Raw genomic sequence first — 18,594 nt, 5'->3', positions numbered from 1 at the left:
CTTCTGAACTCCTAGGATTCCCTGACCCAACCATGCGTGAGCAGCTCATCCAGTCCAGGTTTTTGCTTCGTATTCTATGATTTGTCGCCTTGCATTTCTATTGGGATAATCAGGACTACAAGTCCCACAATGCAAAGTGATGCCTGTGCTGTTCACTCATGACCCTGTAAAACTTGAAGCTCTCACTGCCACATCACTACTCTATCTCTGCGGTCTGTGCAGCTTCAGCTGCCTAGTGCATCTGCAGGGTTTGTGAAATGTTACGCTGGCACTTTAGCAGCACAGTTCACTTCTTGCTTTGACAGTGACAGCAGAAAAGGTCAGCATGCCGGTTGCTAGTCAACCTGCTTGCAGGCAGTCATCGCCAATCACAACCTTTATCTTGTCCAACCAACCAATCACAATAGGCCTTCACAGCAGGCTAGGTTGCACAAAACTGTCGCAGCAGAAGCGCTTGTCATTTATGGTCGGGATTTGATGGTGTGTGGCAGTGCCAGCACAAGGAGGGTAGTAAGGACTGTTTCCCATGTATGTCCATACTTACTTTTTTGGGTGAAACTGAAGACATGTTTCAACTTAATGTTTTGGTAGAGAGGGGTATGTGCTCTGGCTTGTGGGGTGTGGTTGATACATTTTCTATAGTAAAACGGGGAAAGGCTCTGAGGAAACCAAAAACTCGAGTTCTAATTTTGGCTTCCTCATTAGAACAAGTTCTGTGATACTGGTCAAATCATTTTTATTTTCTAGTACATCCGCCCTCTTTACTACGAAAATTACTAGCGCCCTGAAACTGTTAAATGCTGTTTTGGAGTGCTACAATATGAACATTACATACAATACATTTTTAATTATGGTTTCTTGCTGAAGACAAGGAAAAACAAGCGCCGCTGCCGGGATACTGGAGGAGCAGGTAACTGGAAGGGAAGCAGCTCTGACGTGTGAAACAAGCTTGCGAGGAGGATGGGGCTGAGGCTGTCGCCAGTGTGAAAAATATAGTGTGTCTGTCTCACGCCGCAAGTAAAGCATCCAGAACCGCAGTGCACATCATCTGTCCGTCCGCGTGCACATCTGGAATCCGTATTGATTCCAAAAGGCTCTCACATAGCGAGTGCAGCGGATGCGCACTGCTAACGCCAGGCGAGACCTAAAAAACATAGTGCGAGTCTAACACATAAGCAAGTTCACTTTTGTAACTGGTCTCCTGTATCCTCACAAGGTTGTGCGTTTGTGTATGATCTGTCCTTCCAGCATTTCTCGTGATATCAAAAATTGCAGTACATTATTAAAGGAGTTTACACATGTATATAACTCATGCGGATGTTTTATCAAATTGCATCCAGGTTGTTTTTGGAATAATGCCCGAAATACAACACTAATAATGGGAATCTTTAGTCATTTGCCATGATTGGTAAGAACTGTTAAATGTTGAAAAGTGTGGCATAGAGCAAGAGCAAGATGTACTCACTTGAACGTGATCAGACTGCTGTAAATTAGAGGGGGGCAGATGAAAGTGAGCATCAGTTTCCAGACAGGGGTACCTGGAATCATCTCTCCCCACCAGTTCTCTGTGAGCATAGCCTGCAAAAGAAGATACCGGGGGTTACAAAAAGTTGATAAACTTAACGCTTGTTCCTACAGGTTTGTAGCCTCTTTACTGTTAGTCAACCATTGTCACACGAGTGACATCATAGAACACACATCTGAATAAACTCTAGGTTTTAACCCTGTGACAAGCAGGTTAAAGACACTTAATGGCAGTGGGTGCCTTAACACTCGGAGATAAGCTTACACCATTCTATGCATCCTATCCTGGTCATCAGTCAAACCTTGTGCAATGTTTATTAGTTATTGCGTGCAGAGTCTTGCCAGCAGCTCAAAAGATGAAGTGACTCTCCACAGAGTCCTCAAGCTAGATGCAACGCTGTGGGCTTCCTGCCTGCTCCAGTGAGTCTGTACTGTCTGCTCCAACCCATCTGCATGTTAACACTAGCCATTTCCCCTCTGCCTTTCCTTCTAGAGCTTACCTTCCATCCACTGCTTTCTTCTAACTTCACATCCAATCATTCTCATTCTCTTCTGACACCCAAGGACTTTCCGGTCACAGACTTAACTCTTCTTTTAAGTTTTATTATCTTCTCATTCAATTTCGAACACACACTTTACTTCTCCACCATGCACAGTAAACCCACTCACTCACCTGCACGCCATCCTGAGCAAAGAAGTTGCGCGCATCGGCCTCGTAGGCAAGCTTCAAGCAAGTAGCCTCCATCCAGACGTTTGAGCGTCGTACCAGCAGCTTCAGTGCTCTCACCTCACTGTTACTGTAGCAGTCGTTAAACACCCCTAAAGAAAGCAGCAAGAGAATTACGAGAAGGAATACAATATCAGCGTCACTTGAGGAGCAGGCTATTGAGAAAGTGTACCCAACTTGGTATGTGGACCTAGAGCATGCAAAGACAAGTAGCCACCTGATCAGCTATCAGGTGGGGAAACACACACATCTGTATATATATTACATATACAAACACCCACATACTATGTCTGAGTCATCTGTGGGGGATTCGGTCATGTTGGTGCGGTTGGCTGTAGGATTGTGGAGAGCAATTGATCGAAAATATTATATACACACATTGTGTATGTATGTATGTATATATATCATACAACAAAAGATGCGGCACACCAAATGGTCGTTTTGCTTATTTTATTGATAAGCTCTCCCCCACCAACGCGTTTCAGCCACCAAGGCTTTGCTATGGTCAGTAAGTCCTTCCTTCATTTCTACTTTTATACCCATATCTACCTTTAAGTGGTATTCTGGGATATGTAGTTTGACAAAAATATTTCAAAACTTTACACAAAAACAGAAAGACAGTGGCGCTGTTGCGAGTTAGTTTTGTGCAATATTAACTAGAACCAATGGTTTCTAAAGTAATCAGGGTTAGTACCCAATGTCATACTTATTGATTGCAACGTTAGTAACTTTGTAATGGTATAGTACCCATTTTCATGATATAATGAGTTCAAAATGAAGTTTTTGGAGAACACAGTTATTCAAGGTGAACATAAAGTTCCTCATCGTTGTTGATACCCCCCGGCTGTTTTGTCCGGAATTTTATGATGAGTCTCGATTCCGCTTGACGTAGCATACGGACACGATCACCTCCTCGGTTATCTTCTGGTATCATTTTAATCCCGTAAAAGCACATTGCTCTCCAATCTCCCTTTTGACATGTGAGAATGTGTTTAGCTGTTGCATATGTCATATTTGAGCTCTAAACTGCGCGGATATGTTCCAGGATGCGCTTACTTAACATGCATGTCGTGCTTCCAATATATTTCATTCCGCATTTACATTCAATCATGTAGATGACGAATTTCGATGTGCAGGTTATAGCTTCTTCGATTACCATCATTTTGCCATTTGGTTCCTGAATGTTGACCATGTTTTTACCTATTTTACAGGCTTTACACGATTTACATGCTTTAAATCCTTTCCGTTGGTTTGTGAGCCAGTCTGTTTTCTGTTTGACTTGAAAATGGCTTTTTACCAACATGTCTTTTAGGGAAATGTTCTTTCTGTAGGTTACAGTTGGTTCGTCGCCTACTAATTCTCCAATGTCAGGATTCCCTGAGATTAGATGCCAGTATTTTCTCATCTTGTTGACAATGCTTCCACTTTCCTTGCTATATGTCGTTATAAATCGTGGAGGATTTCTTTCCGCAACATCCTTTGGCTTTTCTATTAGGATTTCCGCTCTGGTTTTTAAGTCTACTCTTTTCTTACATTTGTCAAGAGTTCGAACATTATATCCTCGTGCTCTAAACCTTCTATTGCATTCTTGAATTTTGTCTTCCGCATCTGTTGTTTTGGAACAGTTCCTCTTCATTGGATTAAATTCACTAGTTGTCTGGGGTGAAAGCTCATCCCATGTAGGATACTGTTCGTCGCAGTTTTCTTTCTAAACAGTGTGGATTCGATTTTGCCATTGTCTATATAGATCTTGGTATCCAAGAAATCAATCTCTTTCTTGCTGGTGGTGCAAGTGAATTGTAAACCCACTTGATTTTGGTTTAATTTGGCAAAATATCTCTGAAACTCCTTGTCTGTTCCATTGCAGATAAGGAATAGGTCGTCGATATAACTTACCCAAAGTATAACTTTTTCCATCTCCAGTTGGTTTTCGGTGTCCCAGGCAATGGTTCGTTCCCACCATCCCATAGTGATGTTGGCATAATTAGGGGAAAAAGAAATTCCCATTGCTGTCCCACACTGTTGTTTGAAGAGTTCTGTGTTGAATAGGAAGACATTATTAGTAAGACAGATGTTGAGAAGCATTTTCGTGTGATTAAGTTGTGTTATACTCCGCTGTTTCAAAAAGTATTGGCATGCTGTTATCCCTATGTCGTGTCTGATGGATGTGTATAGTGATACAACATCGATTGTTACTAGGAGAAAATCCGGATTCCATGTTATCCCTGTGAGTATCCTTAGAAAGTCTCCTGTATCTTTCAGGTATGAACTCAGACTGTGAGCAATCGGCGCCAGAAATGTATCCACATATTTGGAAAGATTTTCATATAGGGAGCTGCAGGAGGAGACTATGGGTCTCCCTGGTGGATCGATCATAGTCTTGTGAATTTTCGGGAGAAAATATATACAAGGTATGACTGGAAAGTTTGTTGTCAAAAATTTGCGTTCCTCATCATTGATTCATTGTTCTTCATACCACCCTTGTATGTTTTCTTTTAGTTCCTTGGTAATTTTTTCCATTGGATTGGTTTTTAATCTACAATAGTTCTTTGTGTCATTGAGTTGCCTTAAAGCTTCTCTGATGTAGTCACTCGTATCCATTATTACGATATTCTCCCCCTTGTCGGTGGGCTTTATCGTTATTTTCTCGTTTTCCATAAGTTTCTTGACTGCGACCCTTTCTTTAGTCGTTAAATTTTCCCTTTGATTGATGTTCCGTGTTTTAGGCAGTCTTTCGAGTTATTCTATTATTGCATCAGAGAATAGATCAATTTTATTGCCTGGTGACAGTGCAGGACAGTATCTCGATTTCTTTTTCAATCCAGTATCTATTGTTTTGTTAGTTTCAATTCCCAATTGTTCCAAGATTTCTGACTCAGTCATTACATCATCCTCTATTCCATACATGATGTCGAATATGTTTTTAATATCTGGCATTTGATCTATCGATATTTGTGCATTACCTTCCACATTTGGAGTAACGAATAGTTTATTACTTGTCGGTGTAGTTTTGCAGCTTGAAGATCTTTCTGGATTCACTATGCTGTGCATTATTCCGCGGTCTAGTGGTTGGGTCCGGAATCGTAGTCTCTCTTTCTCTTAGTTTTTTTTTTTTTTCCGTAGCCCAGGTGGGCGTCGACATCCCACCTTTTGGTGTCCTTCCTGTGACGTCGGCATGCTTCCTGCGGAAGCTCCCACCCTTGGGCGCCATCTTCGGATTCTTTTTTCTTTTCCCGTTTGTGTTCTGTTTCCGAATTGTATAGCAATGTTTCGATCTTTCTTTCTACCGCTCTTTTCCTTGAAATTCCATTAAAGTCTTTTTTTTTTTTTTTCCCCGTTTACCACCTCTCTTCTCCAGCCTCATCTTTCTGGCGGAGGTGGGTGGGTTCGCTAGTGAATCCAGAAAGATCTTCAAGCTGCAAAACTACACCGACAGGTAAGAAACTATTCGTTTTGCAGCGTGAATCTTTCTGGATTCACTATGCTGTGCATAGACTTTTTAGCGGTTTGTTGTTATTGTGGCGGCTGGGTGGAAGATGAGCTTGGGTTCTTGAAAATGTGCTGAAGCACCTTCTGTCCCACTTGTGCTTCCTTGTTCATTTGTATGTCCACACAGTAGTGTTTTGTAAACGTGTGCACAGAAGCCCATGTTGCCGCCAGGCATATGTCCTGAATGGGGGTGTTTGCCAAGAAGGCTATAGTAGCTCCCTTCTTTCTTGTTGAATGGGCCCGTGGACCTTCTGACAGTTCTTGGCCCGCTTGTTTGTGGCAGAATTGTATCGCTTGCGCGATCCATCGTGCAATTGTCCCTTTAGTAACAGCTTTGCCCATAAAACTTTCTGCGATTGACACAAAAAACTGCTTTGTTTTTCTGTGATCTTTAGTTCTCTCTATGTAATGCATGACTGCACGTCTCGCGTCCAGAGTGTGCAGTGCCCTTTCAGCTTTTGTTGTTGGTTTCTGGAAGAAACTTGATATTTGAATTGCCTGGTTGATGTGGAACTTGGACACCACTTTTGGCATAAAGTGAGGGTCCGTTCTCATCACCACCCTATCGTTGTGAATTTGTATGTAGGGTTCCTGTAGCGTTAACGCCTGTAGCTCGCTTACTCTGCGGAGCGAGGTGATTGCCACTAGGAAAGCTGTTTTTAACGTTAGCATCTGTAGAGAGGCCTTATGCATTAGTTCGAAGGGTGCCTTTATGAGTTCTGTCAGTACTATATTGAGGTTCCATGCAGGCGCTGGTAACCTTTTAGTTGGTGCAATCCTTTTTGCACCCTCCAAGAATCTTTTCACAATCATAGAAGTGAAGAAGCTTTTGCCTGTTTCTCCTCTAGTGTAAGCGACAATGGCTGCTAGGTGTACCCTTAGCTATGATGAGCTCAGGTTTGTCTCGAGCAGGTGCCTGAGGTACTTGAGCACTGTAGAGTCTCTTATCTTGTTGTGCAGTCTCTCCTTTCTGCACCATAGTGTGAACCTTTTCCATTTGGCCTTGTAGCACATGTGTGCTTGGTCTTCTAGCCTCTCGAAGGACCCTCAGGGTGCTCTCAGGTAATTTAAGGTGTGCGAATTCTATGTCCTCAGGAGCCAGGCTGCTAGGCTGAGACTTTCCGGCTCTGGATGCAACACCTCTCCGTTTTGCATGGAGAGTAGGTATTTCCTTCTCCCAAATCTGTGTGGTGCACTCTGTGTCATTTCCATAATCTGGGAATACCATGTATGCCTTGCCCACTGGGGTGCGACCAATATCAGGGTCATGTTGCTTGTCCTGCACTTGCTGAGAAATTTGTGTATCAGGGGAATCAGCGGAAAGGCGTAGGCAAATGTCTTTGACCAGCGTATCCAAAGGGCATTCCCCAGGGACCCTTCCCCTGGTTGCCTCGATGCGAAGTGTTGGCATTTTGCATTCTAGTGTGTTGCAAACAGGTCAATTGACGGTGTTCCCCACCTGTCGAACTGTTTCTTTGTTTCTTGTGCATTCAGCTCCCATTCGTGTGAGGCCGATGTCTGCCTGCTGAGCCAATCTGCTTACACGTTGTCCTTTCCTGGTAGATGTACTGCCAGTAGATCTATTTTCAGTGGTATAGCCCATTTCCATATTTCCTGCGCTAGCTCCGACAGCGGGGCTGATTGTGTTCCTCCCTGTTTGTTTATGTAGAACATCGCTGTTGTGTATTCCGTCTGGATCAACACTGTTTGATTGTACAGCTTCTTCTGGAAAGCTTTCATCGCTAGGAGAACTGTCTTTAGTTCCAGGTAGTTGATGTGTTTGACTGCATCCGTTTGTGTCCACAGGCCCCTCACTCGGAGTTTTTCCATGTGTGCTCCCCATCCCTTTTGGGATGCGTCTGTGGTGATGGTCACTGTTGGTGTTGGTGGCGTTAGAAGTTTCCCTTTTGTTATGTTTACTTTGTTGCACCATGATATCTCCTCGTGCACTGCGTGTGTTACAACCACTAGGTCCTCCCAACACCCTGTCGCTTGTGACCATTGGTCCTGCAGCCACTCCTGGAGTGGTCTCATGTGTAGTCGTACGTTTGGTACTAAGTGGATGCATGAGGCCATCATGCCCATCATTTTGCTCACCGTCCTCACTGTCAGAGCTTGCCCCTTCTGGTAGAGGCGCGCCTCCAACAGCGCCTTCGTTCTCTTCTCGCTGGGGAACACCTTCCCCTGCACGGTTTTGATCTCTGCCCCCAGAAATATTTTGACCTGTTCTGGGTTTATCGAGGATTTCTTCTAGTGAATGGAGAAACCCAGGGCCATCAGGGTGTCTGTCACTATTTAAGCGTGCTGTTTGCACGTGTTGTATGACTTTGCCTTTATTAGCCAATCGTCTAGGTAAGGGTATACGTGTATCCCTTTCCTCCTTAAGTGCGCTGCGACTGCTACTAGACACTTTGTGAATACCCTCGGTGCTGATTTTAGACCGAAGGCCAATGCTGTGAATTGATAGTGATTTGATTTTATTGCAAATCGTAGCAGATGTTTGTGCCGTCTGTTTATTGGGATGTGAAGGTAGGCATTTTTGACTGTCTATGGTGACCATGAAGTCCCCTGTTTGAATCTGTGGAAGTACTTCTTGCAGGGATGTCATTTTGAATTTTTGTGTCCTTATAAATTTGTTGAGAAACCTTAGATCCAAGATGGGGCTCATTGTTTCGTCTACCTTGGGTACTAGGAAGTACGTAGAGTACACCCCCTTGTTCCTTTCCATGCGAGGTACAGGCTCGATAGCCTCCTTTAGTAGCAGTTCCTCTGCCTCCCTCTGAAGCAGCTCTAGTTCCTTGTTTGCTAGTGCTCTTTTCTTTGGTTTTCTGCTTGATGGTGTCTTTTCTAACTCTATGCAGTACCCGTAATGTATTGTGTTGATGATCCATTTGTCTGTGGTAATTTTCATCCACTCCTGGAGAAAGCGGTTTAATCTTCCTCCCACAGGTGTTACGTGCTTGTGGTCTTTCGTTACTCGACACTCCTGTTTTTTGTTTTTGTGCTCCACCCTTGGAGTCTTTGGGAGGGTGTGCACTATCAATGTGGCCGAGTCACTTGGAGGTGGTTTGCTGTCCACCTCTCCTGTTTCCACGTCCACTCGCTCTCCCGCGAAAGGACTGGCCCCTATGTTGATATTGCCAATGCTGTTTTTGCTGGCCTTGTTGCGTATGGGTGTTGCTTTGGTGGGAATGTTGGAAGGACTGGTGCGACGTTCCCGGCTGGTTCCCCCTCTCCCATGTGGTCTCCGTGACGGGGTTCCTCTCTTTGCTCCCCTGAATTGCAAGGCCCCCATGGATCTTGCGGTGTCGTTATTTTTCTTGAGCTGTGAGAGTTTGTCGTCCACTGGTGCTCCGAACAGTGTTTCACCATTGAACGGAGTGTTCAGGATGTTGTGTTGCACCTTTGGCTTAAAGCCTGATATTCTGAGCCAGGCTTGTCTTCTTTCTGTGATGCCCAACATCATAAGTCTGCTGGCAGTGTCTGCACCGTCCAGTGCTGTTTTTAGGCAAGAGTTTGCCAAGTTCTTTCCCTCCTCTACCAGGTGCGAAGCCCTTTGTTGGTATTCTTGAGGAAGGTGTTTCACCAACTGTCCCAGTTATTCCATTATTTGGTAATGGTGTCTGTTGAGCAGTGCGTTGGAATTAGCCATGCGCCAGTGCATAGCGGCATTTCTTTCGATTTTCCTTCCCGTGAGGTCCATCCTTCTGCTCTTTGTCTGGGGGTGGGCCTGAAGTAGTTGGGACATTGGCCCTTTTCCTTGCTGTTGCAGTAATGATAGAGTCAGCAGTGACCGTCCCCTGTATGTAGGGTGTGTCCTTTGAGGAATGTTTGTATTTTTTCTCCGTCCTTGGTGTGACAGGTTTACAGGTCGCAGGCTCCTTGAATGCCTCTCTTCCTTGTCCTTTGATGCTTTCAAGCATTGGCAAGTACTGGTTTCTGGTGTGCATTGGGAGTAGTGTCTCTACTAAGAAATCCCCTTTCGGCACCTCCTCCTCGAGCTTGACTCTGAACGCTGTTGCTGCGTTCTTGACACATTCATTATAAAGGCTGATGTCGTCAGGCGGCGAGGGCCTCGCTGTATATGTGTCTACTCCCTCTTCTGGACTCTCAGCTTCGATGTCTTGCCACTCAACCTCCTGTGTATCCGAGTATGTCCATTCTTGGTACGCCCTCTGGTCGTCATCTCCCTCCTCTACGTAATAGGGGGTATCATCTTCCTGATACGACAGATCTTCCAAGCTCTCTGGTGTTGCTTCGACCTCGAAGTCTTCCTCTTGTTCCTCGACCAACTGTACTACCGGTGAATTGGGCCTCGACGGAATTGTGTAAGATTTCATTTTTTCGTTGAAATCTTTCTTTCGCTGCAGGATGTTCTCCATCTCTGCCTCGAGTCTCCTCTTCTTTCTTTCCATCTCCGCCGCGTGGTCGGCGTCGAGTGGTTGTGCCGCTCTCTTTGCCGTGCAAGATGGCGTCGAGACTGGTTTCGCCGTCGAGACTGGTTTCGGCGGCGAGACTGTTCTTGTGTCTTTCGTCGTCGACTTCGAAGTTATTTTCGGAGTCGAGCGCTCCTTTTCTTGGACGCTTTTCGGCGCCTTTGGCTGGTCGCCGTCCCTCGGCACCAGGGAGTCCTTCTGTGAGGATCCGCTGGGCCTGGAAGTCACTGCGGACGCCGAAGTTTTCGGCGTCGACGCTTTCGGGGTCTTGCCCTCGTTTTTTCGAGAGTCTTGGGCAGACTGTCGAGAGTCTTTCGGCCCTTTTTGGGGCGTCGAGTCTCCTACCTTTTCTGTAGTCTTCTTTTTATCGGTCTCTGCAACAGTGTAGCCGATGTCTTCTTCGGCGGCGTAATCCTCCTCGTCGGTCGAGAGCCCAAGGTCTCGAAGGGACGGTGGTTGGCCCTTGCCCTGCATGGTGTAGTTTGCTATTCTTTGCCGCTCTTTTACTCGAAGGGTCTTCGGCGTGAATGCTGAGCAGGCGTTGCTGTCCTTGCTTTCGTGGTCGACCGGCAGGCAGAGGTTACAGACTGGGTGTTGGTCCTTCTGCGCGTACTTGTGGTGGCAGTTGCGGCAGAATTTCAATGGTGTGTTGTCCATGTCTTGCGTTCAGGGGGCCCTTGATTGCGCATTCTCCTCTGGACGTCGAATTATGTTGAAATCTCTTTATTCTTCTTTGTCGTCCTTTCGATGGTCTAGTCTTCTTTCGTCTTTTCCGAAGTTTTTCTTCCAAAAAACTCGATTTCTTTTCTTCTCTTCTCTCCTGATCTCTGGAGCTCTCTCGGGAACGATCCAGACCCAACGGCGGAAAAAAGAATCTGAAGATGGCGCCCAAGGGTGGGAGCTTCCGCAAGAAGCATGCCGACGTCACAGGAAGGACACCAAGAGGTGGGATGTCGACGCCCACCTGGGCTATGAAAAAAAAAAAAAAAAAAAAAAAAAAAAAAAAAAAAGAAAAGACTACGATTCCGGAACCAACCACTAGACCACGGAATAATGCACAGCATAGTGAATCCAGAAAGATTCACGCTGCAAAACTTCAGTTTGTATAGCAGGCTGAGTTTTTATTCGCATGAATCTTTGCTAGTTTCAATTTTCGAATGTATCTGTACATATCAATGTGAACTTTGAGTGTAATCAAAATGTGCTTCTGGGCAGAATGACAGCCCTTTGTTTAGTACCATTTCTTCTTCTTTCGATAGATGATACTTTAAAAGATTCACAATTAAATTTAGTTTCGCTCCTTTCTGTTCCGAAGAGGGTATTGCCTTCCTTCGTTTTGACCTTCTGGTTTTCCTTGTGTTTGTGAGGGAATTGATGTTACATTCCCTCGACCTCGGCCTGTTGCTCTTCCTCTGCCGCTCCGCCTTCCCATGGATGTGTCCAGATTCATCAGTCTGATTTCCTCTAAAGAATTCAGCCTTGTAACTGTTTCCCCTGTAAGTTCATTCTCACTAACATCGGATTCACTTGTGCTTGTCACAATTTTACTGGTGCGCAAGGGGTAATTCTTTTTCAGAGTGTCGTAGCGTCTCGCAAAGGTTAGTATCCTTCCATAAAGATAATCTTGTTCGTCACGTTTGAACTTGCATTCCTTACGTTCCTGAATCTCTTGTTCATATTTGTCCACTCTTGTCTCCATTTCCTTTCGTAATTTCCCAAGTTCCTCCTGATTTTTTTCTTGGATTAGAATGCCTTCCATATCCTTGATTTTTTGCGTTATATCCGTGATATCTATTTTTGCATGTTTTATCAGGATACACATCATATTCATGGAGCATTCTGTATTGTTTTCAACCCAGTCATTTAAGAGTTCTTCTTTAGTTTCAGGTTTGTGTGGGCATTGTGAAGATTCTCAACCCTCGTGGGATGCGTTTAACTTCGATATAATGTTCCAGGGCTATAACTTCCCAGCTCTTGTTGATTTCCTTTTTATAGAGTCTCTCTAGCTGATTCACTTGTTGTTTTAACGTGTTCCCCGTTTCTTTAGATTTCTCCTTTGATTGTTTGGCACTTTGTGGATGCTCCCCTGACAGGAACATCGTGGATGCCTTCGACGCTCGTTTCGCAATCCGAGCTTCCATTTTATGCTTAAACTCATTCACAGCGCTTTTACTTAAAGGGGTGAGTATTTTTTAGAGCAGGCATCAACATTAATAGCACAACCATTCGTAATGTTCTCCTTGAGACCGCCCGTATTGTTTATGTGTGCGGTGCTTTTAAACAAGTCTGAACAAAAGGACTTCGAGTCACAGCTTCATAATTTTCACAGTGTTGCTCACCTCATATCGCGGTCTCCGTTTCCGATCGACGCTGGCTCTTCGTCGTCTCCGGACCTCGTATTGTGAGAGTGAGTTTGTTGCTCATTTTACAACCCTGTGTGTTGCCAAGACTCGAGGCGCTCCCAGTCACTCAATATTCCTCCAAAGTGACCCACTGCTCATAGGGTGCTCACCAGTCGGTGCTCTGCATAGGGACCGGGTCCAGGTCCAATTTAATCATACAACAAAAGATGCGGCACACCAAATGGTCATTTTGCTTATTTTATTGATAAGCTCTCCCCCACCAACGCGTTTCAGCCACCAAGGCTTTGCTACGGTCAGTAAGTCCTTCCTTCATTTCTACTTTTATACCCATATGTACCTTTAAGTGGTATTCTGGGATATGTAGTTTGACAAAAATATTTCAAAACTTTACACAAAAACAGAAAGACAGGGGCGCTGTTGAGAGTTAGTTTTGTGCAATATTAACTAGAACCAATGGTTTCTAAAGTAATCAGGGTTAGTACCCAATGTCATACTTATGATGGCATAAATCAAATTCATAGAGTCGCAGGTAGCAGTAACATGTAATGTGATGGGATGGCCTTTCATGGGGTGTCTTATGGTGTTCCCTTTAATGACGCAATTGCAATCGCTGCAGTTCTTGCACGGCAAAGTTCCTTTGTACTCTATGTGAGTGAGAGGTTTCTTCGTGAGGATTTCCTTCATGTTACTACTGCGGGTATAGGCAAACAGTGGGGGAGTTTGAAAGCAGTCCCTGAAATCGGGTTCCATTTGTAGGATAGGCCAATGATTAAGGATGATTTTCTTGAAGGTGGCACTAGCTGTTGAGTATTTGGATACTAATACCATGCGTTGATCAGTGTTTTTAGTTGTTTTTTTGATAAGACTTTCTTGTCTGCTAATGGCTGCAACTCGGGTATGGGCTTCGTTGAGGATAGTTTGAGGGTACCCTCTGTCAGAAAATCGATCGTGCATTTCTTTAAGTCTGATGTTGAGTGTGTTTTCGTCGAGAGACTATGCGTTTCACGCGGAGCATTTGAGAATATTGTAGGTGCCTTTTAAGGGATCCTTGGTGGAAGCTCATGTAGTGTAACGTATTGTTACGGTCTGTGGCTTTTCGGTGTAAATCAGTGGTGATCCCTTTGTCAGTAATCTTGACGATGACGTCAAGGAAGGAGATTTCTGTGTCACTCATCTGCCAGGTCAATTTGATTCGTTCATCTTTGGTATTCAATTCGCTCAGGGCATTACTGAGAGAGTCTTTCGTGTCTGACCACATGAAAAAAAAGGTCATCGATGTACTTGACGTACATCTTTGATTTGGTCACAGAAGTTGGTGTTCCCATACCTTTATTTTTTGTTAACCAAAATATGCCATCAAAGCTTTATAAAAAATAAATAAGATGTTTTCTAATCTCCTCTTCTAATAAGCAACGTGGAGCAATCACTGGCTAGTTGGTAGTAACCACACTAATAGTAGTTGTGTCATTGACAGCACAATTGCGCCTTAAACCAGAGTTGGCTAAATAGAGACTCCAAGGAGGTTGGCTTTGACACCATAGTGTAGGGAGTCACCCGAAAGACTAGACCACATTTTTACTTAAAACAGCGGCACATTTCAGATGATAGCTGGCTGGTCTCCCAGTTTAAGACATATCCTATGTCCAAGGAACAGCAAAGTGCCGTTTCCAAAGACCTCGAAAGGAGATCCTAAAGAATCCGCGATACTGACTTGACTGGTAGCCCTTCTCGATAACTCCAGTGCAATTGTTAGAGCTATGTGAATGAACTGTGTGGATGACCACCATCAGGATATCTTTTGGAATAAAAGCACCAGCATTCCTTTTTTTTTTTTTTTTAAATTAAACATGTTCTCCAAGTCAAACTTACTGCAATACTAATCTGCACTTGAACTCAAGTGTGTAATATTGGTATAACATGTAATATCACACCCATGCAATTTATTATATGAAGGGTTTGGATTATTGCACTGTTACAAGTAAAAAACAATGAGTTACTGCAGTGACGGTGCAATAACAGAATCAAACTTAGATAGTCTCGATGGTCAGGACTCTTATAGAGTGTAAAGCATCAAGAGGTATCATTAAACAAATTCACTACGGCAGCGTTTCCCAAACTGTGGGTTCAGACCCACTGGTGGGTCACAAGCTGAGCAAGTAATATTGAAAATGATTAGCCACGTTTCTGCACTGGTGGAAAGACGCTGAACAATGTCCCTAAGTACAGTTTTAAAACAAACCTTGCTAGCATCCCCAAGCTCGACTCCGGGTGAACTTTGCAGTATTTTTTTTGCTGCTATTTTTCTTTACTTCACAAGGCCATTTCAGCAGAAAATGAGCTACACAGCCTCATCAGTTATGCATGACTTTCATACTTAAAGTAAGAAATATGGATGTGGCCTAACGTTCCACAAGATTGATTGAATCAGCACAAAGGGGACTATAGTTTTTTTTGGATAAAGTCCACAACTGCCAGCTTTGTATCTGGGGAACCAGGATCCAGGACCAGCGCTGGCTCAATATCCTTTAATTCTGTGCAAATCACAATCTCCTGTGCTTTTAATTAATTGAAGTTGACCTTGTGTAATGTAATCTGGCGCTCATGTAAAGTGCTCCAATGCTCTGGGCTGTGCTCACGATATATAAAACTGCAAAATAAACATATATGGAGTCCAAAATGCACTACTACTGGGTGGGCCTTGTTTTAACAACACAAATGGCTACGATTTCTCACCATACTCTGCAGAACGGACTTCTTAAATTTGCTTAAAACACTAGTATCCACACCTAGATTTTTCAGAAGCCTTGTGATTTTAGCGAACAGATGCTACAAGCCAGCACCCAACTCTGAAAAGGGTTCCAGCAGCACCTTTCAGTGCAGTTCATCTGCTCTTTGTATTGCCAGATCAATATCTTGGACACAGCATTCTATCAAAGGGCACGTTCAGGGGTGTGATGTTTGCAAACCATTTCTGTTATTCCATTAAACAATTGGCCCACCTCATGTCCATTAAAGTTAGGTAGGTCGTAAAAATAAGGCGGAAGTTCTAAAAAGTTTTCAAAAGCACTGTACTACCCTAGTCCACGTCATTATAGATAGACACTGGATGCTGGCAATTTAGTTCAGGATACATATTTCAGAAATCATACTCTATTGGGACTGAGCCCCACAACTTGTTGGTGCAGAAAAAACACTTTTCAAGGTCAGCCTCATCTCTCTAGTTACATATACGACTCAGACTTTGAGGGCCAGTGTCTTCAATCTTAAGATACAGTGTTACGAACGGGTTAAAGTTGCTCTTCTGATGTCGGGACTGCTTCTTCTACACAACCCCATGGCAAATGTGAAAGTCTCTTAACTCAAGACGCACTTTTTAACAACACAAGTGACATTAATGACAAATCAGTAGGCGAATTCTAAACGTGGTTGTGCAATTTGTGAAAAAAACAACTGAGAGGGAACTCTTAGAAACACACCGATAGCCAGGTGCTCAAACTTGGCAGCCAGGTCTCGCATGGCTTTCGATTCTTCGGCCTCCTGCTCCATCCGGGACATTTCTTTCAGGAGCTTGGTGGCGGCGAGAGCGGAGCTCACAGCATCGGGGCCCTGGGGAGAGGTGAGAACAAGGGTTACACAAGTCTGTTCTTGTTTAATATGCCTGTGTGTATTTTTAGTGTTAGCTTACCACTCAAAGGCTTGCTCATTCTACATGTAGCTAGATGTACAAGGAGCATGCACTACCAAGATGCGAACAATACAGGGAGTAAGATTTTCCAGGGTGGAGGAAGTGAAACTATTGTTGCGATCACCCGCCGCAGGATTGAGGACTAATTTCCACAGCCATGCCAAGTACCATGCATCTCGCATTACTAGTAAGTTCCCCGCATTAACACAGCGCCTGAGATTGTCAGGCAAAAGAACCGTGTCCTAAAGTGCGGTAGTTCCAGTTTCTCGCTATGCTGGGATGAACGGCATTTAAACTAAACTCGAGTGCTGTTTTTCAAACGCCACAAGATGGCGCTATTACACTACCGGAGGTATAGGATTCTCAATATATCATTACCTGGAAATATATCTTGCTATCACAGTAAACCAAACGAACTTCAGAGATTTACAAACAAAACCACACACACACGACACGCCTAATTAATATTAAAAAAAAACACCTCCGCTCAACGCACAGTATCAAACAGATGTGGATGTCCAGCCGCAACACAAATGCTCTAAATACATGCCAGAAACTGGGTCTGTCTAAATTGTAGCAAAAGTGGGGCCTAATTTAAGAACTGTACAGAGAGAGGATACCGGCTGCGGTCCCTCTCACGTCCTGTAGTCTACCTCGGGGTCCACGTGGCAGAAAGCCTGGTCAGACCCTGTCAATGGCCCATGATCTGATCATGCCATTCATTTGATTGACTACCAGCCAGGTAGGGGCAGGCCGGCTAAGGCAGGGAATCTGTTCTCTGCAGCCCAACTCGGCAACAGGAGTCTGACCTAGGCTGTGGGCTGTGCCATGTGGGTGACATTGTACTATTAGCGAAAAACTGACACTCAGTTCATTAATTTAATGCAGTTTTACATAACGCAAACGTTACCTGTAGGTGTCGGAGCGCTTTACAAAAGAACCAGGAAAGTTACAAAAGGTACACATGATAGAAATTACACAATAACAAGTTACATAAACAACCAGGATTCTAAAAATCCCAGCATTGAGTTAATACAGGTATAGCATAGATATTTACAAGGTTGACCTCGTGTGAGTGCCTGGCGGCCGTGAGGGTCATGAAATGGGTTGAATTATTCCTGGAAGTGCCTTTGGAGGAGAAGAGTTTTAAGATCGGTTTTGAAATTCCAGAAAGAGGCGGTCAGTCATAAGTGCACTGAAGTTATGGGAATGTCACACATAAGCAATCTGAGACCAGGGCAGCCATGCTTCCATGGATATACTGGGAGTAACTACAAACTGAAGAGATTTTAGCAGGGTACCAAAGACCTACTCTCCACTCCCTTTCTCCTTCCTCTTTTTAACCCCGCCCCCAGCGCTAGACGAAATGATGCTTGTAAAATGCATTGTATTCAAGGCCATTTGTAAACCAGTGCTTTCGTTATGGTCTATGATTCGAAAGAGGGTGGTGTGAGCTTCTGAATCACTTCCCATCGAACTTTTGGGGGAAATCTTTAGCACATACCAGCAATCTGAGAAAAAGATTGAGTCTTGTGAAAATGTGTCGCCAGTGTATTGGTTTAGTGAACGAAGTAATGCTGCCCTCGTGTGGTATATTGCAGTAATTAAGGTCAATAGTTTGCGCCTTATCGGTTGGAGCATCGCGATAGGTATATTAAAATGGCACACAGCAAAAAGGCTGTGGATTAATTTTAGAATTAGTTCAGAAGAATTTATAAAATGTACCATACTATCAATCAATATCTTTATTTCGATCACTTACGACCACAAAGACAATTAACAATAAAACTAGAATATGTATAACAAACAAGTTATGTGAAAAATCTCGGGAGCATTTCAGACATAGGTTTCTTGTAAAATTGTAAACATCCTTAGAATGTGTATTAGTTTAGTACATTTCTCTTACGTTACCAGATGGTGTTTTAATAACAGTGCAATTTATAATATCGATAACACTTGAACTTTAATTGTCTATGTGTAGGAGTGGTGTGGCCCACTGGTTAGAGGCGGCAGACCCGGAAGCAGAAGTCGGCCCGGGACCAGGGTTCGATTCCCGACGCGGCAGGGTCGTGGACCAGGGTCAGCGGACTCGATAATTCTCGCCTCGGTGCCTACTCTAACCAGGGGTCCCACTCAGCAACTCTGGGCATTAGCTTGCCTAATCTCCACAACGGCCCCAACAACGCCGGGGATGCCTGGCTCCACCCTGGGGATTCCCAGCAGGAAACATCCCACAGGGAAAGCCAGGACGGGTTCCCCAGCGGTATACAGCGCCAGGACGCCGACTGGCAACAGTGCGCTTTACAAGTATACACATTACATTACATTTACATTACATTGTCGTAAATATGTGCTAATTAATCAACTGCA

At 44.1% G+C, this 18,594-nt stretch overlaps 1 protein-coding gene across 6 annotated transcripts in view; it reads right to left on the bottom strand.

Annotated features, from left to right (window-relative positions):
• The window catches only part of TRPM4 (transient receptor potential cation channel subfamily M member 4), a 369,304-nt gene that overhangs the window by 89,557 nt on the left and 261,153 nt on the right, over positions 1-18,594 (bottom strand). For all 6 annotated transcript variants that reach the window (XM_078655174.1, XM_078655175.1, XM_078655172.1 and 3 more), the window contains exons 13-15: positions 16,016-16,145; positions 2,198-2,343; positions 1,466-1,578 (exon numbers count right to left, since the gene is read on the bottom strand). In XM_078655174.1, the coding sequence (XP_078511300.1) occupies positions 1,466-1,578; positions 2,198-2,343; positions 16,016-16,145 (389 nt within the window). The remainder of the gene's footprint in view (positions 1-1,465; positions 1,579-2,197; positions 2,344-16,015; positions 16,146-18,594) is intronic.

The sequence above is a fragment of the Lissotriton helveticus genome, chromosome 7 (genome assembly GCF_964261635.1).
Source record: "Lissotriton helveticus chromosome 7, aLisHel1.1, whole genome shotgun sequence".
Lineage (NCBI taxonomy): Eukaryota > Metazoa > Chordata > Amphibia > Caudata > Salamandridae > Lissotriton > Lissotriton helveticus.
This window is presented reverse-complemented; position numbering and strand designations above follow the sequence as displayed.